The sequence below is a fragment of the Augochlora pura genome, chromosome 4 (assembly GCF_028453695.1).
Source record: "Augochlora pura isolate Apur16 chromosome 4, APUR_v2.2.1, whole genome shotgun sequence".
NCBI lineage: Eukaryota > Metazoa > Arthropoda > Insecta > Hymenoptera > Halictidae > Augochlora > Augochlora pura.
The window spans coordinates 15,552,373-15,574,657 of NC_135775.1; the positions used below are offsets into that span (position 1 = coordinate 15,552,373).

The following is a 22,285-nucleotide window of genomic DNA, read 5'->3' on the forward strand; positions in this document are numbered from 1 at the left end:
GGTAATGCAATATCTACTTACATCCGATCAGCATAACAGCTATCGTAAAGATTTTCTCGGTGTCCGTATTCGGCGCTACGTTTCCAAAGCCCACCGATGTTAAACTACTAAAGGTGAAGTACAGTGCTGTGATATAGAGACTCTGAAATCGAACGGACGAACAAAAGGATTAGTTTCCCAGTAGCAATGGCGGCGCAGCCTTTGCACGCGAAACAAAATGCATTGATTCGGGGTCGCGGATACAGACGTCGACGCGGCAACGTGACACACAGTGGCGCGTTTGAACAATAAACAGCAAAAGAATTGTAAAAAAGAACTATCCAACAAAATTAGGATTTTTTATGTTGAACAGATATTTTAAAGTTACAGGTAAAATAATGATTGACTTAAGTGTCGCATTACAATCTCTTTAAATTCACGCAACTACAAAGTTTAAAAGATTTGCTCTTTGATTTATTCTCTTTTTGTCATTTTTTTCAAATATTTGTTAAATGTAAAGTAGTTATATGAGCTAGCCATAACCCTCTTCGTGACGCGTTCTTTTTTATATTTGGAGACATACAAAAAATGCTTTAATCTGTTCATTGTCAAATATGAAATATCTCGTAAGCGGTAAATATTCTGTACAGGAATTTTATTCATTGAAATTCAATAAAACTGTTATTCAATGCAAGACGCTCTAAATTTTCTAAACAGTGAGTCGGTTAAGTCGATTGAAGTTGGAATAATTCTTTTGTCAAGTTGTAACATTGAACTAATTGTGTTGAGAAGATTTCCGCCACCTTCGGACATTTTTTACGGCAATTTAAAGTTTACATATCTACTTTCAGAACTTCCAAGAGTTAATTATGCGGAGGTTGTGATGCATTTGATGTGTTGGGTAAAGTTTTTGAATGCTACAATCTTAACTCTCGCGATAAAAATCTGTTTATGTGAGATCTTGTCATGGGTCAGAATTACCACGGGTTCGTCCTCCACGGCATCCGTCCTTCGGGGATTAGATAATACAGAAATGAGACCTTTAAGTTTACAAAGTATTTAACAAAAATTTTGCTTGTATTACATAAATAAAATTTTCGTTAATCAAACAACTGTTGCAAGAATTAAATAAGTATTGTTCCAACAATGATTCAATGAACCCTATACAAGTAATTTATATATAACATAAAAGCAATTTTCTATTAGATATTATTTTTTTATATTAGTTATTATTTTTATTATATATTATTTAAAGAATTAATAAAATGTCTGCGGTTCTCATTTTTCTCTATTTTTCGAGATATGTCAGTAAGAATACAACAAATTATGAAAGATGTTATAACACTTCTTAAATAAAAAATAAGTGTAACGCAAAGAGAGATTATTCTAGATCGTTTAGATTTTAGATCTACGTAATTATTAGATCCTTAGTTATTCAATTAAAGACAGAAAAATTACATAATTATAGCAGTAAAAACTGATGAATTCTCAAAAGAGAAGCAACTGTTATTCGTTATATGCAAATATTTATCAAAAAATTATTCTTTCTAAATCCTATTATTAGGCAATACTAAAAAGGTTTTTTCTAGAAAACGAAATTTAAGGAATGTATTTGTCGCTGCCTCGGCACCACTGTGCGACACAGCGTCGCATCGCATGAGCCGTCGAGAAAACGGCATAACCCTTTGATATTTCGCGGTGAGTTCGAGTGGCGGAGTTTGTTCACCTTTATAGTCGGCCCTCCGGTGTTGTTGTGAAAATAAAACTGATGCGTGTCGTTCGCCAGAATGTCGATCCAGCCGACTTTGCTCTCCAACATTGGCCTTTCCGCGTGCCCTATAGCGTACCTACGCAACAGAGAACGATTGCCTTATCAGGTTTCCAAGTTCGTGGGCTCTCTGATTCATCGTGCTAACACGTTCGCTTCGATCGGATCTTTAACCCTGGAAGCACACCTCGTATAAAGTGCATAGGGCGGTGGTCTACGAGTTGTGGGTATATCATCGAACGGCTATGTCCGTGTATCTTTAATCTTTCTTGCTGTGTGTTCCGCTAATCTTTGTACTCTACACGGCTAGCTTTTACTCTACGAAAATGATTCAGCACGTGTACTGTACATCGAACTTAAAGACCTACAGGGAACCAGTGACTCCAGAGTGTCTAGTGCAATATGAAATAGCTACGATCTGTTATCCTCGCGTCGATATCCACAAATTTCTTGCGCGTGGAACGCAAATTAAAATCTCTTACCACAGAGGGCTATCATGCGATAGGACGTAACGGAGACCCGTTAGCGTTGGTTATCGACGCAAGGATAAAAGCATCCTAGCGGGCGTTCTAGGGTGACTATCTAAGAAGAAGCAGTGGTTTACGGCAGTAAGTATAGAAGTGGGAGATGATTTACCATATGCACGCCAGCCAGTGAGCAATAAGAGCGAAGGTGGCCATCAAAAGGAGCAATACCGCAGCTCCGTACTCGCTGTACCTGTCGATCTTCCTAGCTACTCTGACGAGTCGCAGAAGACGCGCCGTCTTCAACAGTCCCATCAAGGTGGTCGTCTGCAAAGAACACGTCACACTTTGTCGATCTCACGCTCGGCCGTACGAGACTCTTGTTCGTTGCACGAGTTTCCCATCGAGCCGCTGCAAGAACTGACTTCGAACGTTCGTACCGGCTTCGTGCCACCGATCACACCGATTTCCTTGGAACCACGTACCACTTCCATTCGGTGCAACGGTTCGCCGTTCGTCTTTTCCACGGTCCGTCCGCGAACCGTCGAAAGAACGAACGAGACTCGACAGTCGGCAAAGTCAGTTCCGCGGTTCGAGCGATGGTTGGAGCGGTGTAGGTCTTACGAGGAAAGTCTAATATGCGACTGTCGTTCCCGTGTTCGATCGATCGGCTCGACACCGGTCATTTTTAGGTCAGCCGGGTAGCCGCCGCGTAATATCCCCTGCACGAGATTCTCCGGAATGTCGTGTCTCTTTGCCGCCGTGATTCCTCTCGTCGACGCGTTTCCTCGAGTCGATTGATAGAAATATAAACGACCCTGCGAACGACAGTCGCGATCGAGTTCGATCCTCCGTGTCCGTGTGACTCCAATCTTGGTTACCTTGGCTTCGATTCGGCTTCGTATCGCCGTACAAACTGTGTCCCGCGAGACAAACAGACTCCTAGGCGGATAGTACTTACTGAGATCCGCTCGAGTCGCATCGCAAATCACTGCGACTTATCGAACAAGTGATCGGCGCATACGCTCTAAGAGGATCCGTGTTTTTCTATGCGCACCGGCAAAAGAAATGTACGCGCTCTGGTTCGCGTCAACAAGCGAGTCGATGGATCCATAGCCGAGGTCCCTGTCTCGTCTCGTCCCGTCTATCGAAGTCGAACTCGCTCGGCCAACGCTTTGCGTTCCGTTTTCAACGATCCAGTATCTTTTATCGAGAAAAGCCACGCCTGTTTTACATGGAGGAAGAGAGTACACGCTCGGAGTCGTTTTCTCCTCTGAAAATGGCGCCGTTTGCTCGACGAATTGCAATGTGAAGAAGAGGTTGTCGGCGTGGCTTGCATCGAGAAGGCGTGAAGCATCGGACAAAGCTCTTGAGATTCGAAAGAGGAAAGCGCAAAGCTCCGAGGGAGAGGACCGCAAAGCGTCGAGAACTTCGTTTCGGTAGAATGAACACGTTCCTCCAGTCACGGACAGACAGAGACGAGTTGAACGTTGCTCATGCTTTCTTCGGACATCTCTTACCTGTCGGTGGACTCGGGGTTCGATACGAAGCTCCCGAGCTCCCGAAAGTACCTACGACGCGCGTCGGTATATCGTCTATCATGCAAAGGAGTCGTCTACGCTCCAATCAAACTGAACCATTCGTCTAATCGGTTGCTAACGATGGTCTCGGAGTTGATGCTTGGTGCACGGGTTGCTCGGCAACGCTCGAGGGATGATCGATCGGACGTGTGGAACCGTTCGATCTGTCAACCGGCCGATTTGTCGGCCATCCAACCAGACATTATGATAGATCTCGATGGAACGACTTTCTTGCCGGTGTCGTTGTTCCGCGATGCAGAGGTTAAAGGACTTTAGAGGAGAAACGATTCGCGTTTCTTCGACTTTTTCCGGTTGACGGATCGATCACGCCGGAGACGTTAATGTTTCCGCAGCGATGGTATTGTCGGAGAAGCTACTTCTGATAATGGTGTTCCATTTCGCATGGCTCGAATGGTCGCAGCGCATCGAAGATTCCTCGGCGGTCAAGACGAGCAGAAATTCGGCCTTTCCGTCTGTCATCCGGCCTCGGGCTGCCTCGGGCTCTGCCAGGAATACCCGAGGACGTTTGATAGCCGTGACAGATAGCGCGTGGAATGTTATGGTAGTGTACACGCGAGGGAAAGGATCCTGGAAGCTTTTCGGACAGGTCGTCTTATTGTCTGTCGTGATCCTATCTCGAGCGGTGAAACGACTTCGAATGTCACGGATGTTGCGCGATACCACCAACAATCCGAGCTCCCTCTGTTCCGTAGTATGCTAATTGATCCGCTATCACCAGATATCGGTCATCTTGAATGGGCCTTGGCCGATCGGCACGCAAGATGTTCGAACGGTCAACGAGATGCTCGAGCTCGGACGTTCGATCGCTATAGACTATACTGAATCTCGCGATCGGATATATACGAGGTGCTGCGAAACCGAGTCTAAGATATCTCTCGTCGTTGGTCAAGATCCTAGCGAGATCTCCGAGGTCCGACGACCATTCGCAGCTGTGCAGAAACGCTACCAGTCGGCCCAGCAACCCGTGCTCGTACAAAACAAACACATTACACGTGGGTGGTAAGAAGACGAAGCGTTCAAGCGACAGAAAAAAACACGCATGGTCACTCAACAGTGTACAACAAACTGTTCAGATATACATATGTCTAATTTGTAGAGTTTACATGTATAAAAAGGTGAGAGATACATGACGTACGCAATAAGGATGAGAGAGAGAGACAGAGAGAGAAAGAGAGAGAGAGACAGAGACAGATAGGCAGAGAAACAGATAGATTATATAGACAGAGATGTTGACAAAGATATAGACAGAGAGTATATCGTATCGGTCCGTACATAGTGTCTGGAAGCGAACAAATTACGAAACGCATGACAACACGTCAGAGCAACAGAGCGAGCCGAATCCAGCTCGGATGAACATGAACGCACGCAAAAAAACTGATTACTGATTCAGCCTGGGCTTGTAAAGTTTCATACAGCTTGCAGTAGAAGCGTAACAATAAACAGGTACCAAAAAGGAAGCTCTCGACAACGTAAAAAACAGGACCAACAGATTCGTTTTAATAGAATTCAGAGAGCGAGAGGGAGAGACAGAGAGAGAAAGAGAAAGAGAGAGAGAGAAACAGAAACAGAGTAGAGACAGAAAGGAAGGCAGAGAGAAAGAAAACAAGAACCAGAGTGAGAGTGAGAAAGAGAGAGAAAGAAAGAAAGAGAGAGAGAGAGAGAGAGAGAGAGAGAGAGAGAGAGAGAACGTCAAAAGCTTACATACGATATCCTCACAAAATTCCGTTGATTATTCATTCACTTTTCGGGGACGCTTTCGTTGTGTTCACTGTGTGATCCTCTGCGTCTCTCGCGTGTCGTTCGCTCTCTATTCTGTGTGTGTCCGTGTTCCTCGTATATAAAAAATATATATGTGTGCGTATACGTGTGTGTGTGCGCGTGCGTATGCGAGCGCGTGTTCACGGCGAGTGTGTTTGGCATTTTAAGTGTCTTCGATTTCTCGGCCGCGACGAGGGACAACGCGCGGAGTCGTTCAACCGTTCGACAATCCTCCGATTGATTAGTTAAAACTTTAATTTGATTAGCAGAGTCTCATTGTTCTCGGTTTCTCCTCGTTAGCCACGCTGTCTGCGGCGATTCGACTGTAAGTGAAGATCGACACGATCGGCAATCGCGACCGGGTGTACCACACCGAACCGATCGATCTTATCGACGGCCGTGCAACAAGTATCGTTTCAGAAAGTTACGAAGCGCGCGTGTGTGTGTGTGTGTATCGTAGCTGTGTATTTCGTGCCGGCGGATCTGTCGATTCGCCTCGATTCGTTCGCGATTCGACCAGGCCTAGAGACTATCCAAAAACATTAGGAAGAACAAGTGTATTAGACAGTGTGTCGACCGAACGCTGCTAATCCTGCAACCCCAAAAGCAAACGGACTCTGGAGATTGCTTCTCGTCCTCTTTGGATCTCTAGATCGATATCGTTGATTCGTCTCTTTTCCTCTTTATATAGCTTTGTTTTCGTTAATCGTAGCTTATCGAAAACTCCGATTCGTGCCTTAACAATTAATTCTGGTGGACGAAGACGGTGAGTGGAGAACAGAGTAACGGGTTACGTGGATTCGTGTCCGAGCATCAATATTTGGTAAAAAAAGTCGTCGATCGCTATCTACTAAAAACCAATCTAACTATTCGGCGTCGTTCTTAGCAAGTATTGATACCCAACGAACGTCTACGTCGCTACTTAAAAACGAAGAACCAAAACAAGAAAGAAGAAGAGAAAACAAACAGGAAGGCAGATCAAGAGAAATGGGTGAAACGGGAAACGTGTGAAGAATCAAAAACAGATAAAAAAAAAAAGAGATATGATCGTGGGAGTCGTTCGGTCGTATATGTATAAACAGGTGGATCAAGATCTCTCGGGAATAATCGTCTAAGAACTATGTCAACTATCTAATCGGGACGTATATATATACGCACATATGGTACAGTATATTCTTATCAAATATATCACGAGGCGTTTCTATTTTCTTCGCTCTATTCATACTCGTGTGTCGTCGACGGGTGTGTGTGGGCGTGTGCTGTTCTCACAGAATAAAACGTTTTGTACACGCGTGGGAGAAAAATACAAGGCTCGGGAAAGAGAACGAACACAACAAAAGAAAAAAATAGAACAAGTAGAGAGAAGTAGGTACTCTTTAACGCTACGGTTTCATACTTTGATGCAAGTCCTACCGAGAGTGATCGTAAAACAGCGAAGAGAAAATATTTACAGTATCGTTCTCGCAAATACTTTACTGTGGACATGCAGACTCCTCCGAGGATCTCGCCGTCGTGAAATTTAGGCGAGGATGTCGGTCGCAGTTACCGGAAGCGTTACGGAAACACGCGTGGCGAAATTGTTCAAATAAATGTCGACGCCATCGCCGTTGTACAAAGTGCGGGCGCGATTCTCGATTGCGGAAGAAATACAAGCGACCGCCTGTCGAAGAGACAGACGAGTAATCACGGTATGCCGGAGCAACGTTTGTTCGTCCGAATATTCGGTTCCCGGAATAAATCGGAGCACCGAGGTTCTCGCATAATCGTGCAGGACTCGCGTCCGATCGTTGTTAATCGTTCCCACTTGTCGTGGCCGCGATTACACGTGCGTATTTAGAGAGCGCGAATCTCGGACGATTAAACGTTCGCTCGTTCCTCGTGAATTTTGATACGGCAGGCTTGCCCGACGGGAAAAATAAAGAACGAATTTAGGTCGCGAATAACTGTCGACCGACTTCGCTCGAACATCCTTGACAAATCGTGGGGTTGCAGTTGGTTGGATTAACTTCCTCTTGTGGCTGTGTATCGGCGTGTGTTAGTGTGCGGAGGTGTGAGACGTCGTTGGACCAGTGTGGTAAATCGTGGGAGTCGACGTGGATCATCGAAAACGGGATCGAGTCTTCGTTACGGGAAAGAAAACGGTGCACAGTGGTCTAAAATGCGATCCTGGCTTAGCAAAAATGATGATTGTTCCATTAGAGAACGGTAGAAATGGATTAGGAATTCGTCGGTTCTGCCGAGCCAAGACTGCATTTTACACCAGCGTGCGATGTGCAGAAAAAAGATCAGAGAAATCGCAAAGTGTGACGTGTTCTCAAGCAATTAAAATTGTACATGATAAGAGAACAGATATAAAGGAAAAATAGACTTTATGTGTGTTTTCGTGAGACAAATAAAAAAGAGAGAGAGAGCGAGAGAGAGAGAGAGAGAGAGAGAAAGAGACAGAGTGAGATAGAGAAAGAAATAGACAGAGAAAGTCGGCAATAAAGGAAGTAAGAAAGAAACGTACAGAAGAGAAGAGTTTATGGCTGCGTTTTGTGACCTTTTAATTAATTGTTAATAATATTATGGTGTGGTTGTGAAAAAGAGATAGAAAGAGAGACAGTGTGTGTGTGTGTGTGTGTGTGTGTGTGTGTGTGTGTGTGTGTGTGTGTGTGTGTGTGTGTGTGTGTGTGTGTGTGTGTGCGTGTGTGTGTGTGTGTGTGTATGCAGGTGTTCGTATGCGGTAGACAAAACGTGTGAAATCGAAATCTGCGTTTCGTTAAAAGAAAAGAAAAAAGGAACGGAAAAAACCAGAACAAAAATAGAATATATCAGCCTGTGAGTATAATTTCTCTGTGTGTATGTGTGTCAACTAACCTCGTCCTTGTCCAAGCCGAGCTACGAAAACGTTAAACTGAGGTTAAAATTCGTTCGTTCATGATTTCGTGATTCAGAATTTTTTATTGTTGTTCATACAGAGAGAAAGAGATAGAAGTTGGGGTTGGTCGGGTTAAAGAGAGAGAGAAAGAGAGAGAAAGAGAGAGAGAGAGAGAGAGAGAGAGAGAGAGAGAGAGAGAGAGAGACGCGACGGAGGTAGGGAGAGAAAGATATAGACAGACAAATAGAAAGATAGAGAAAGTCAGAGAGAGAGAGAGAGAGAGAGAGAGAGAGAGAGAGAGAGAGAAATGGAAAATAAAGATAGGATATTACTTTCATTCTTTTTCGGTATAATCGACAGAGATTCGTCGAGTGAACAGGAGATTCATCACAATCATGGTAACTGTTGATTGAAAAAGAAGGGGGAACGGGGGCAGTGGGATAAAAAAAATATTCTCTTTCCTCTCGTCGAATTTTAGCTAGGGGATGATTCGATTGGTTTCCGCCGGGGGACGAGGAGGCTCCCGCAACCGGTCTCTCGCAGAATATAATTAATTTACGCGCGTTGATCGTGGAAGCAAGCTTTTCCTGCACGCGCAATTAAAATTACGCCGCCCTATTTCCGTTCCCCCTTTTCAGGGGGGCGGCGGAGGGTAGCAACAGGGGGGAGAAACGGGTCGCGCTCGCGCTCGCGCACAGTTAGCTCGGCGGTTCTCGTTGGTTCAACTCTGCGTCTTAAATTTTCCTCCCTCTTCCCGTCGCAATATATTCCGTTCGTTGTATCTTGTTTCTTTTATTTTCTTTTCTCTTCTCTATTCGTTCGCTCGTTCCTCCTCGACGCCGATCGAAACGTAGAAAACAAAAGACAAAAAAGAAACCTCGCAGCCCTGGCGTTCCTTTACACGGCGAACAACGAAAACCGAGACAGTAACCAACCCCGTTTGCGCCCCAATTTTTTTCTCAACATGCTGCGATTTGACTCCCTCCGATTTTCAGGATGTGGTTTTGCTTATCGGGTCGTTCGCAAAGTTGTTTCATTCTTTCACGAGAGTTTACAGTTAAAAAAGACAACAACGATTGTTTGAGATTTTTCTGACACACTTTGAAATCTTGGACTCGTAAAAGCCCAGTTTCTTATTTGCGAAATAAGAAGATTTCTTAAGAAACGAAACAATTTTCGGAGCGATCCAATATTGTGCGTCTCTAGCAAAACATTTAATTTTATTCGAAACATCTTTCGCGGGTGTTCGTCGGTTTCTCGAATTTCGTTGAAAGATTCCATGGGACGCGTGCGGTTTATTTAGGCCAGAAAGGGTCAGCATCGAAACGAACAGTGATCGAACGGAAAGTAAGAGGAAAATAATGTACAGAAGAGAATCTTGGCAAGGATTCGACAATTATGTTCGGAACAGTTTTGACAACCAGAGAGCAGAAATCGTCACAGCGATAGAGATTTACTTACGCGCTCACGGACCAGTTAGGTGTGTATGCATACGTGCCGTACAGGTACAATACGTTTTAATCCCGAGGGGTTTCCATTGCCTCTCTTTTTCTTCCAAGAGAAACAGAGAGGCTGATCAACAACCGTGTACCTTGTTCGCGCGGACCGAGTCTAATGGCATTATCGCTCGAACATAGGCATCAATTTGTTACTCTGATTTTCTTCGAGCAATAAGTCTGACTAATGACGTACATGTACCACTCGTGAAACTTGTGTGGAATCGTTCCAGACAACGAGAATCCGTTAAAGTTCCTTCTCGTCTGTCGGTTACACATATATCGTCTGCACATTAATATATATATGTATATAGGTATATCATATGTATATATATATATGTATATAGGTACACTATATGTATATGTATATATAAATATATGTATACGTATATATAGAAAGAGAAAGAGAAAGAAAAAGAGAGAGAGAGAGAGCAAGAGAGAGAGAGAGAGAGAGAGAAGGAGAGAAAGAGAGAGAGAATTTTTTATATAAGTATACATATATATATATACTTATATATATGTATATATATATGTACGTCGAGCCGACTAACTTCCGACAAAGAAAAATAGAACTCATTCAACACCGAGAAACGTTGAAAAAAGGGAAAACGAACTAAGCACCAATCCGGTAAGACACACCTATGGGCACTTAACTGTGGGTTCGGCATGTCATCCTAATCATGTTTACGAGCTAACATCGACATTCTAGAAACCTCGGCCGACACCCTGATCGCTCCCGTCAAGTCGTGACCCGTCCTAATGTAATTGCGCGCTCGCCGAAATTTATTTTCCGAATTTTCGCGAACCCGAGGCGCATTTTGTGTACGCGACTATCGGTTCCGTGGAATCGATGATCCCCGCGTTTCGGCGGTTGGGGCGCGTCTACCTTGAACTTTAAGAATTCAGGCGGCTCGAGAAAAATGACTCTGTACAAGGCGATCAGAGAGTTAGGGTCTGCGAGGAAGATTTCACCGAGAACGTGGAGCGTGCTGTGTAACTTACCTCGTCAGTATCGGAGCCAACGAGGAAAAGGTCGAAGGGTATGGCAGCCACCAGGTCGATGAAGAACCAACCCTTCAGGTAATGGACGGCTATCTTTGCAGGATGGGACACCACTTCCTCGTTGCTATTCACGAAAGTCGTGCGAAAATTTATGATAATGTCCACAATGAACGTGACGTCGACTGAAAAACGAGAAACAAATGAAAATAACAAAAACCGTTCGGTGAGAGTTCCGAGTCGAGTGAAGCAAACTACTCTGGGAAACGCGCTCGTTTCTCTTGGACCCTGTTCGCCAAAAATATTTGGTCGAGAAACGCGATCCTCGTAAACGAGGCGAACCGATGCTCGAGCTTTCGTACAAGAATGGCAAATCCCGGGAACATGTAGCATTGTATTTTATTAAAAACATTTCTGATCGTAAACACGTTCCTAAAGTCTAGCGGATGTAATACTGCGACCGCTTTTGAGAATATTAGATCGATAAATAACATTTCTATTCTATATTCTACTATACCTACGCGCGCAGTAGAACGAGTCGGTCTATGATCGGACAAATGATACATATCGAATCGGAGAGCTATCTATCTCTGGTAAAACGTATTCGATCAAACAGAACGTTTACGGCCGCAATAGCCCCTGCATTTGTAATCAGAATCGACGAAGAAAATTTGAACATAAAAAAAGAATGTATATCGTTTCCCTTGTGCGACCGAGAGAGTTTCGATCGAATATTTTCTGGCACGGGTGGAAAGACGGAAGTCCGACTCACCTATGAGGTCTATGATGACGATGGGATCGTCGCTGTACTTCTTATCCTTCTTGCTGTTGTATTCCGGATCCGACAGGACGAAAGCGGCGACGTACGGGGTGAACAAGGCTGTGTACAAGACGAGCAGCAATATCACCCAGTCCCAGACCGCCTTGAAAGGTGAGTAGTGCAGTATGGTCCACTTGCCGATTCTAGGAGACTGTAATTTGTACTCTGGGAGGATGTCGTTTCCAAGGGACAGCACCTGAAGCACAAAGTAGCAACGCCTTGGGAGAAAATTGTTGCGCAAACTGCTGTCTCGATCGAGAGAGGAGAACCTTGTTAGCATAAGGAAACACATTTACTTTTCCCTCTAGCCTCGTCTTTCCTTCGCGGTGGAAAGGGCTCAATTCTGACGCACGAAGACAGTGAATTTCGTTACAATCGCAATTCTGATGTTTAGCCATTTTTTTACGAACTCCGAGCAGAGACTGGCGCGAAGAATAATACCAAGTTTTCCCATTTCCGCAGCTATCGACAGCCGCTTCTATCGGAATTGTTTCCACGGTACGAGTATTACCAGCGAACGCCGGCTGAAAAAGGGCCGGTATCTATCGCTTCGTCCAGCCGAACGCACATCCTGTGCATTCGCTGGTAAACACGCGAATGAAAAAGCAACAGGGACGCTGTTGCGCGTTCCACATTTTCAATTACCACCTCCTCTGTGCTACCGTCTGTCGTAAACACAGCGAAAGAATGGCGCCCATTGTTGCGCCGCCCAGGAAGCAGAAAAACACGCTCGCTCCGATTATAATACTTTTCGTTGCGCGTTGCGCGATCGAAGCAAACGGAACGCGACTTTCTAACCGAGAAAAGGAGAAAGTGCGAGAAGGAGAGAAGGAGGACGGGAGGGAGGAGCAGGGAGGGCGGGAGAAGCTAACCTGTCTGGCACAGTAGCGTTTCGACTTGCTGATCGGACTCTCTGCCATTTAAGCTGTTCGCGTGGGTCTGCGGAGCCGCGGCCGCCAAACGACGACCATAAGTAAACAGAGCCGGTCGCGCAAATCGCACACGTGCACTCGCGGTGGATTCAGTTGGCTCGAGGACCCAGAAGCATCGTCGGCGGCTTCGGCGGACGCTTTCCTCGGAGAGTCGGCTGTTGCGCGGGGGGGTGGCGAGAACAGGTGAACAGGCGAGAAAACGGGAGAGCACGCGGTCCGGGCGTATCGAGCGCGAGAGACCACCGTGTCGGAAAAGCGGCGGCAAAACGACTGTCGATCCCTCGAGCGAGAGGCGGCCGAGCAACCGAGAGCCTCGAGGAACCGGGGATATCGATCCGCTGGACGCCACACACGGCGTCGTCCTAAATACCGGGATATCGGTTGTTTACCACGCGGCACCCGACACTCGGCACTCGGCACTCGGCACTCGACCACCGAAGAAGAACCGGAAGAGTCCTGCTCGAGTGCTAGCCTCACACTGATGCAATGCGGACCGCGAAGGGTGGCGGCGTTCGATTGGCGAAGGGGAGAGCGAAAGTGCAACAAAGAGAGAGAGAGTGAGAGAGAAAGAGGGAGAGAGAGCGAGAGTGAAAGAGACGGAGAGAGTAAGAGGGAGAGTGAAAGGGGGAGAGACAAGAGGCACGCGTGTATGGGATAAGGCCGCCTCCATCTTTCTCTCCTATTCTAACCCCCTCCCCACTATCGTCACACCCTGCGCCGACCATGTTACAAAGTACACTACCTTAGCAGGGTTAGCCTTATTACTTTAATAGTCGCTGGCTCCGCGACCTCACCTAGGCCAATAACGAGCTACCTGGATTCCGCGCACCTGTCTAATGGCAACTAATCGCTCGAGGAACGCCGCCGTCTGCTCGTCCACCCTCGGTTGTTTAACTCTATTTACCCCCTCGAGTTAAACGGGTTCGAACTAGTCGTCGGCGTGGATTTCAAGAAGAATTTCTCAACCCCCCTTGAAGTTTCTTCGCCCTTGCGACGATCGTAATCGTTTTCTTAAAAAAAAAAAACGAAATTATGAGCTGCAAGATGTAGGAGCTGTTTCGACATTTATTTCGCGTTATAATCGTTTCAACCATAAACCTACCGAGAGGTATAAATAACTCGCGCGTGTTACTTTATAACGACATAAAGAATGTAATTAGACGTTTTATCAGTTTTATCGTAATGTGTGCTTGTATTAAGATATTGATTCGATTATTTTTTATGAGAGTCTTTACAACTTCAATAACCTTAACATATAAAACGTAACAGCGGTGGTTTTTAATAGCTCAGTCGGTTTAGTGTTAATTAATTGAAAATAATGTAACAGTACGTTGAAATTATTACAGTGATCTTAGCGTTTGGTATTTAATTTACTCAGTTCTGTTAGAAATTCATTAAATCCGTGGTCTAATAATGAGTGAACAATGCTTTGTTTCGGCGTAAAGGGAAGGAATGATATCTAACACAGTAAGCGTCGATAATCAACTCCCAAAATTAATAAGTAAATAACAAAATTAATTAATAAAACCGAATATAGAAAGTTAAAATTTACCACAGGAAATATTAGTTAAACTCTTTTGTCATTCAGTTTGTTCAATAGAATTGAATTTCAAAACTTAGAAGTTGCTGACGCGGAATTCAACTTGTTAACAGGCTTGCTATAATTCAATCAGGTTTCAGATATAAATTTTGTTTTCTTTTTATTTACAATTATACCAGACTTTTATGGCTCTATCAGTAATTTTAATCCATGAGTTCAAGCAGGTGGACGGGGGACACCTATGTACGACCGGTTTTACATATTTTCTTCTAAAATGGCTGAAAATATAGATTCTTTAATAAAAGATGGTTGAATAATTTTCATAATCTAAGTATACATGACACGCAATACAGGTTAATTACTTTTAGAGCTCGGAAGGTTTAGTGTTAAACAATTCTTATGCAAAACCGGTCATTGTAAACATCAAGGTGAATTTCTTTCAACATAGTGTCTAAGTAAAGTTTCTGTTATTCGAACGTTCACGTTCTCGCGATTCGATTGAATAACCAAGGTTCTACCGTACTCCAAGAGAGCGTTAATTAGATTCAGTGTACATTGGGTTCTTTGAAAATATTGTAACTCAGTTTTGTTCCACGTTTTTCGTTAATAACTAGTTAATGCAGATCCCGGCACATTCTCGTTAATGTAAACATTTAACCTTTTCAGGGACGAATTTTTATAGTACGGAACAATCTATTTAATTGTTTCGTTTTTTATTTATCAATCACTTCATTTCATTCAATGAGATTTTTCCGGTATTGTCAAGGGATTCTGTAGCGAACAGCTTTTCAACTGAATCTCATTTTCTTAACATTTAGAATAATCATAATTTTGAGAAAACTAAACGTACACATACGAGATAGTGTCCCTTGAAGAGGTTAAATCACGTCTGTCAAGGGTTTACAATATTTTTTTAGACACCCTGTATATTTTCTGCGGATTCCGCGCGAATATCAGCAAAGTTCCCGAAGTTCCCGTTGAAATTCAGAATTGGAAGTATTCGCGACTCGTCTGTTTCTCTCTTTCGCTGAATGGCAATGACGCCGCGCACGATTTATTTTTCCTCGTTGCCGCCTCGCAGTTTATGGCCGGCCGTTTGTTTGGACACCGGCCGATTCGGTGCCAGAGGAACGATGTGTTTACCTGGCCAATGGTGGCGCGATCGGAAATTTGCACACTGCCATACGTACCATATATTACACAAAAAGATCGTTATTAAAAGTTACAACTCCCTAATTCTAATTTGCAGAGCTTTTATATTATATTTTTTCCGTAATATCGATACGCTTAGAATTCTTTATTGTACTCTGATTAGGCTGATCATAGAGTACGGCTGTATCATTTGGAAGTTGAATGTCAAATGTTACGGGTGTGGTGTTGAATCTGTTTAACATAAATTTCTCCGCCAAACAGTCCGCAAGAGTGGATACCCTACGGTTCTCTACGACCACAATTATGATCCCATCCTTCGATATTTGAGTGTTCAGTCATTGGCAAATCAGTGAAAAGTGTTCGATATTATATTTGCGAGCAATATATTAGAGGATTTAATTTTTCGTCCCTCGATCATTGAATTATTCCCATTAATGTACCTACCAGGCGAATGCGTAATTTGTCTCTGTTACGTGCAGAATCAAGCTGTGCAAATTATGAGTTATTGAATTCAACCTTCTGTAGATGAATGTTGATATTTCTGGTCAATCAGTTGTCTGCTTAAAACAACAATTGCGAAGATTGCTCAGCTATCCAATTGTTCGTTGCGAACAGCGTCGGATAATATTTACAGAGAAAATATCTGAAATACTATTTTAAATTCTTCACAATTCAGATAAAATAGTATTTCAAATACGACACAAGGTTTCAATAAACAAAATATTTTATTTTGATAATGTAAAATGTAAAATGAAATATGTTATTTTATAGAACATTAAATAACTGTTGAAGATGATTAACGATACGTAAAAGGAAATCGCGTAAATACAAATTAAATTTATTGTAATTTATTATTGCTATTATTATTATTTATGAAATTTATTCGTATATAACAAAGTGCTTCTTTTACGATCGTTTGTAATGCAGTACATTATTCGTTTTAGATTACCAAAATAATTCCATATTGTGTGATGATAATAAATTATATAAACAATATATACCGAATTACGGATACAAATATTTTCAATGCTTTTCAAATAAAACCGTATTTGAAATATTATCGTAGAAATCTGTTACTGTTATTTCAAAGAAATAAAATATTTGATTCTCAGAAATACATGCACGATCTGAATAAAATATCTATTTATTATTTGTCATTTAAAATATTATTTTACCCAGTTCTGGCTACAAATGATCATTATTATCTCCATGAAATTTGATTAACATTTTTTCTCTCATATCCTTTTTCTTTCGTAACAAGGGATTAATCAAGCAAATGAATGTATTATCACTATCATTTCAATATTACCAGTAGCTTCTTCATTTCACTTTTTTTATAACTGTTTTTGTTCCCCGCCACATTGTTCTAAATTGCGAATAGTTTCTACAGGTTTCTGGAGCGGATTAACCGCTCCGAACTCGGTTACACGATAGTCGCGTGTGTCCGGTAATCGACCACGCAGCGAATTACCAGGAAATTTCACCTACTTTTGCTCCTCCGATGTTCGACCGTGTCGACTGAACCTAGTTGTAACTTGTTACACGAGGAATCAATTTAACCGGCCCGGCGGATCGATCCGCGAGAGACCCGCGATTATTAGCGTTTCCATAACGAAAAACAAATAATCGGTCTCGGAGAAATCCCTGTGTGTTCCCCTCTTCACATTGTGTAGAAACGAATGAATTACATATCTGTAGACGTTTAACTTCTACAGCAGTTCAAACAACTTTCAAAGTCTATAGCTCTCGAAAGATGAGTCAATAAGTGTAACGAGTCAGACACGTGGCGAACATTTCACATAAGATCTAGTAAATATGAGCGTTGTTAATTAATTTTAAGTAGAAAAGAGATTCGATTATTCTGTTATAAAAGTCTACGAATGAAAGTAAACACAAAAAACAAAAATTGTCTTGTTCCATAATTTTTTCTATTAATTGTTTCGTACTTCGATAACGAATCATGCTTGCAGCAAACATTGCAAAATATAGTAAATATTACTGTTATTAGTTTCTTTTAAAATGAAATAGAATTCGATTCTTCTGTTATGAAAGTCTCGGAACAAAAGTCTTGTTTCATAGGGGTAGTTATTAAGGGGTTATTCTAGTGTGAACTTTTGATAAAATCAATTTTGTTGCATATTCTAGAAGGATATAGCTTCAAAATGACATTTCTGAAACCTTACATGCAAATTACTAAAATTAATGTCATAATCGATATACTAAACATACAAGTATTTTTCTCGCAACTATGTTTTTCAGAAGAATGTTCATTATATCTGAAAATCTATTTGATAAATTCACACTAAATTTTAAATACGAGTTTACTACATGTCTAACCACAAACATTATCAAAATCAATAAAAGACTTTTAATTTATTAATTTTGTTATTGTTTATCTCAGAGACCTTATATAATAAATACATATAAGTCATTTTGTAAAGAGAACTAAAATTATTTAATAAAATGTCGATAAATTGTCATGTGGCTTCGAAGTTACACGGCCTTATAGAGGGTAAACAAGACACACAAAAATCGATAATCGAATTTCAAAGTATCGCCTCTCTTTTAATTATTGATTTTGCTGATAACAGTGCCTGCCATAATTCGAAAGTTAAAAAAACACGCTCTCCATACTAGAATACCGCTTCAACCCCTCGCGTTCTATAAACGAGTTAGACTCGCGATGATGATCGAATGATTCTTGTACATCGAAACAAAGTTGATTCTTGAGTGATTAAAGTTTAACAAAAACTTGTTCCATTCGAAAAATTATTCAGAACGAAAAAGTGCTTATTATAACTTAGTTGTGAAAGAAATTATACTGCGCCGAATTTCCGTGCCCGAAAGATACCATGGAAATAATCGACCTCCCAATGTTTTCATTTCGTGATCCGAAATTTGTTCTCGCTGGGAAGCGCCGGGCAAACAATGCTGTCGTATCGTCGAAGCTCTGCGACTAGAGACGAGAAAAGCGATTCTCCCTTCTTGAGTTGGGGCGGAGACCGGACAGAGAGTCATATCTCGTGACGAGCGACCCGGGAAAATGTAAATCCGGATGGATTATCTTTTATTCATGCAGCCGATGCTGGCCCTGGCAGGTGAGCACGCGTTCCACCTGAGACTGTTGCAGCTCCGTGTGCGGGGTGCGCGAGTGTGGGGGTCGGCATGCCTCGCGAGGTCGCGACCCGGCAGCCTCGTTTCAATGACCCTTCGTCATTGAACCGATCAAGAATGTTCGTTACGGAGTAACGAGGCAGAACTTAATGGGGGGACGAGCCCCGGCCACGGGAATAACGAGGGGACTCCCTCTAAGGAGCGTAAGCATAGTTCGACTGTTGTTCGAGCTGCTACTTCTTCGAGTATTGATATCGATTTCCACGTCCTGTCGCCATGGACTCGATGAAATCGGAGAGGCGGGGCTTGCGAAACCTATCGGTCGAGGGGTAGCCGATGTATCTAGAATTTCCTGACGCGAATCGTTCGCATAACTGTCCCGGGAAGCTGACTCCGGCATCGGAACCCCGGGATTATTGGGTCAGCTGTCTTCCAGTCACGGATATCGACACATTTGCCTCGGAAAGTGTTCGATCGAACAAATTAACCCTTAACCGGATTACGATGGCCGCGTTGGCCCCACGCAACATTAAACAAGTCGTATACGTTAACGTATTACTTAAAAATTCACATAATCCTCTATTAACCCTTCGCACTCCAGTGGTGATTCTGTTCTATCACGTTCCAAGGTAAATTCTATACCAACAAAGTTTAGATTTAAAAGATTGTTATAAATAAAATTGTTGGTACGAGTCACAAGAATCAATTTCGTATGAATAAAAATGCACTTTGTTATATAGAATGGAAATATCACGAGACAGGAAAATTATTTTATATTTACAGTTCAAATAACTTCGAGTGCAAACGGTTAACAGAGACATTGGTTAGATATGCTACAGATCGATTACACTGTGTTTATTTTATACGAAGTTCGCACCTTTATCGCATTATATAACAATTATAATCATTCGCTTGATACACGAAATGAATTACTAAGTGACAGGAAAAATAACTGGCAGCAATTGGCAGTTCGGTTAACGGTCAAGCGTTCATCCCTGCAACCGCGCTGCGAACATTTAGAGAACCGAAAAACAATTTAACCATCGATGATCATCTTCTTCGAAGCGTGTTATTCTTGGTTCCAGTTTCAGAAGTCGTTCGAGAAATCGTTCGGGAAATCGTTCGATGCTCGCTCGAGATCGATTAATTCTAGTCTACTACTCCACTTGAGTGCAGTCTGCTGACCCAGTTCTAGACGTAGAAGCGTTTAATAGTTATAAATAGAGAGCACGTTTGGAGGCAGGTTTTTCCATGGAGGTACGGAACCCCGGCGATACCGCGGCGAATGGAATTCTAGATCGGCGAAAGTCGTTTGCGCCGGTTCTGAATTGGGAGGGGAGGTGTTCGATTGCTAATTGGGACACCGGTTGGCCCGCGGCGTTTCAGGGCGCGGACCCTCTAATTAGAATGTCGGAATAGGGTTCTCGATTAGAAGATGAATTACAGGTGGCTCGTTCTCGGTGTTCCTGGAAAAGTCAGTCATCGGAGACTGAACGAAATCAATTCGGCTCGATGGACGAGCGGGGTTAACCGTTAATTAGAGCGCGGACTGTACACGACGTTTCGATGAGGGTGCAGGGACATGATCAATTCGAGTCGCGTGGGTCGACCAACAGGTCCGTGTGCCGGCGGTCATTAAATTCGAGCCGCTCGTGCGCGATACCGCGAGACCACAAGTTTCTTCTACAGATTCATGTACAGACGTTTCCTCAGATTTCGAACGCGCCGTTTCAGTATTCTCTCATGTTCTCTCGAGCTATAGTCCTCCGTAATAGTTTCGCAGCTTAGGATCGCAAATGAACAATTTAGGCAAACCAGACACGATTCTTCGAGCTTCGCGGCTTTATAGTTGCTGACGTTTAATGGAGAGAGAGAGAAAGAGAGAAAGAGAAAGAGAGAGAGAGAGAGAGAGAGAGAGAGAGAGAAAGCGAGAGAGAAAGCACTATATCTAAAACTAAAATCGGAGCAGTCGAAAAGTTAAAAATCAGCGACAAACATATCAGTGTACATTAATGCTTTAACTTTTTTTATTTTTAATATTTTATATATAAAAATTTTGTTAACATATTGGTCATATGCTTTGAATTAAAATGATTCTAAATACATGGTTTAGATTATATATATTCAATAAATCGTGATTGATTTTATTTGATGTAATCAGAAGTATTTGTCCAAACTAATAATCATGTCTCATTTTAATCAGAAAGCCATCAGCAATGCGTTAAAAAAATCAATTTTAAAATGTTGAAATTAAAAAAGTTATATTATTATATTATGCGTTGTCAAAGGTGTCGCGTTGGGTGCTATAATCACGACGCATATGGGCCTAGGAATAGCACAGGGACAATCTCAGTTAGACTGTGTTTTTATTTATATATTATATATAAATAAAAACACGAAATCATTGATTTACTATTTCTCATAAAATTTGATAGCAATATTTTTATTTCAATTCGACTTTGTATGGCAGAATCGCAATTTTGTCAGAATTTGCTCCAACTTGCTCGTAGGTTCTTATTTAACCTACGTTCTTATTTAACCTAGTTAATCAACGAAACAAGACAAATGCGATGATAAAGCATTTAAAAAGGGGTCAATGAGAAAAGTTACAATGTATAGCTTCGCTTATATTACTGCGAGTCTTATTTACGCGTTCACCAGCTAGCCGGACGAACGCGTTTAATAATTTGTTGGTTTAAGGGAGGATGCTCACTGGTGGAACCAGGATTTTGATCGTACACATCGTTTCGACAGTTATGGGGGTAATACTTTGTTCCGGCTTGCTTCCAGTTGCTTCCGATTTGTTTGCATTGGGATCGTTCGAGAAATCGCACGGCGGATTATTCCCGCGCAGCATCGCTCGCACAAGCTATGCGGAAATGACCCCTTTCCCGTTAATACATGCAGGAGCTTGGGCTCCGCTCACCTAAATTGTAAACCGTGGGGCTAGAGGAATTCAGCCGATAGCAGGAAACGATTCATTTTCATAAACATGGAGATTCGTAAACGTGGAACTCGGTTTTCCTTCTGCGAAGGGAAAATAGACCGCGAACGGTCGAGTTCATCAGGTAACTATTTTGTCCTACCATGACTCGCTGTTTCCACTGTAGTTTCCCTGCTCTCGTTCAATACAGAGAGAAATAAAATTAATAGCTCGGAGTACCTACGTTTCACTTAACCCGTTATCCGGCGCAATTCAAAGATCGGTCAAATTATAAAAATACGAAGGGCTTTAATTTTAAGCTTATTCAAATTGAATTTACCTTTATTATCGTTATTTATCTTCAAATTTGGAAAATATTGGTCATTCCATTTTTGAAACATTAGACGGATGAACTGAATCGAATATAAAAGAAACCTAATATTATAAATTTTAATAAATATTTGTGTCCTAAGAAGGGGAAAATGGTGAGTATTAGGTTAAGAAACCGTGAAGTTCCAATTGCTGGACCTTTGGGTTCTAGACATAATAATTGTTGTGCGATAAATATAGACATATTACATTTCGTATTGAAAGAAAAAAATCAAAGGATGCAACAGTTGATATATTTTATACGATAAATATAAAACTAATTGCTGCATCTTTTATTTGTTTTCGGGCATAATTAATTTTATATTTATCGAATAACGCATATTAAATTGTTTATAAAAAAATAAATAAAATAAAGGACTGAGCGAACTTAAGACATCTTATTCAAAACAATAAATCTAAGACTCCGCAATTGGTCAGCTAACAGTAATCGAAACCCATCCACTCTACACTACAATTTCTGTCGCAGCTACGTTGATCAGTTATTGATCA

At 42.2% G+C, this 22,285-nt stretch overlaps 1 protein-coding gene across 5 annotated transcripts in view; it reads right to left on the minus strand.

The window, feature by feature from the left end:
- Window positions 1-22,285, minus strand: part of Sei (potassium voltage-gated channel seizure) — a 233,827-nt gene that overhangs the window by 22,333 nt on the left and 189,209 nt on the right. For 4 of the 5 annotated variants that reach the window (XR_013493897.1, XM_078178799.1, XM_078178797.1 and 1 more), the window contains exons 9-14: window positions 11,698-11,941; window positions 10,929-11,110; window positions 8,430-8,450; window positions 2,384-2,538; window positions 1,706-1,826; window positions 22-142 (exon numbers count right to left, since the gene is read on the minus strand). Coding sequence is in view for 4 of the 5 variants with exons in the window: in XM_078178799.1 (XP_078034925.1) it covers window positions 22-142; window positions 1,706-1,826; window positions 2,384-2,538; window positions 8,430-8,450; window positions 10,929-11,110; window positions 11,698-11,941 (844 nt within the window). In the remaining variant the exon portion in view is untranslated. The remainder of the gene's footprint in view (window positions 1-21; window positions 143-1,705; window positions 1,827-2,383; window positions 2,539-8,429; window positions 8,451-10,928; window positions 11,111-11,697; window positions 11,942-22,285) is intronic. The other variant, XM_078178798.1, reaches the window with a different exon arrangement.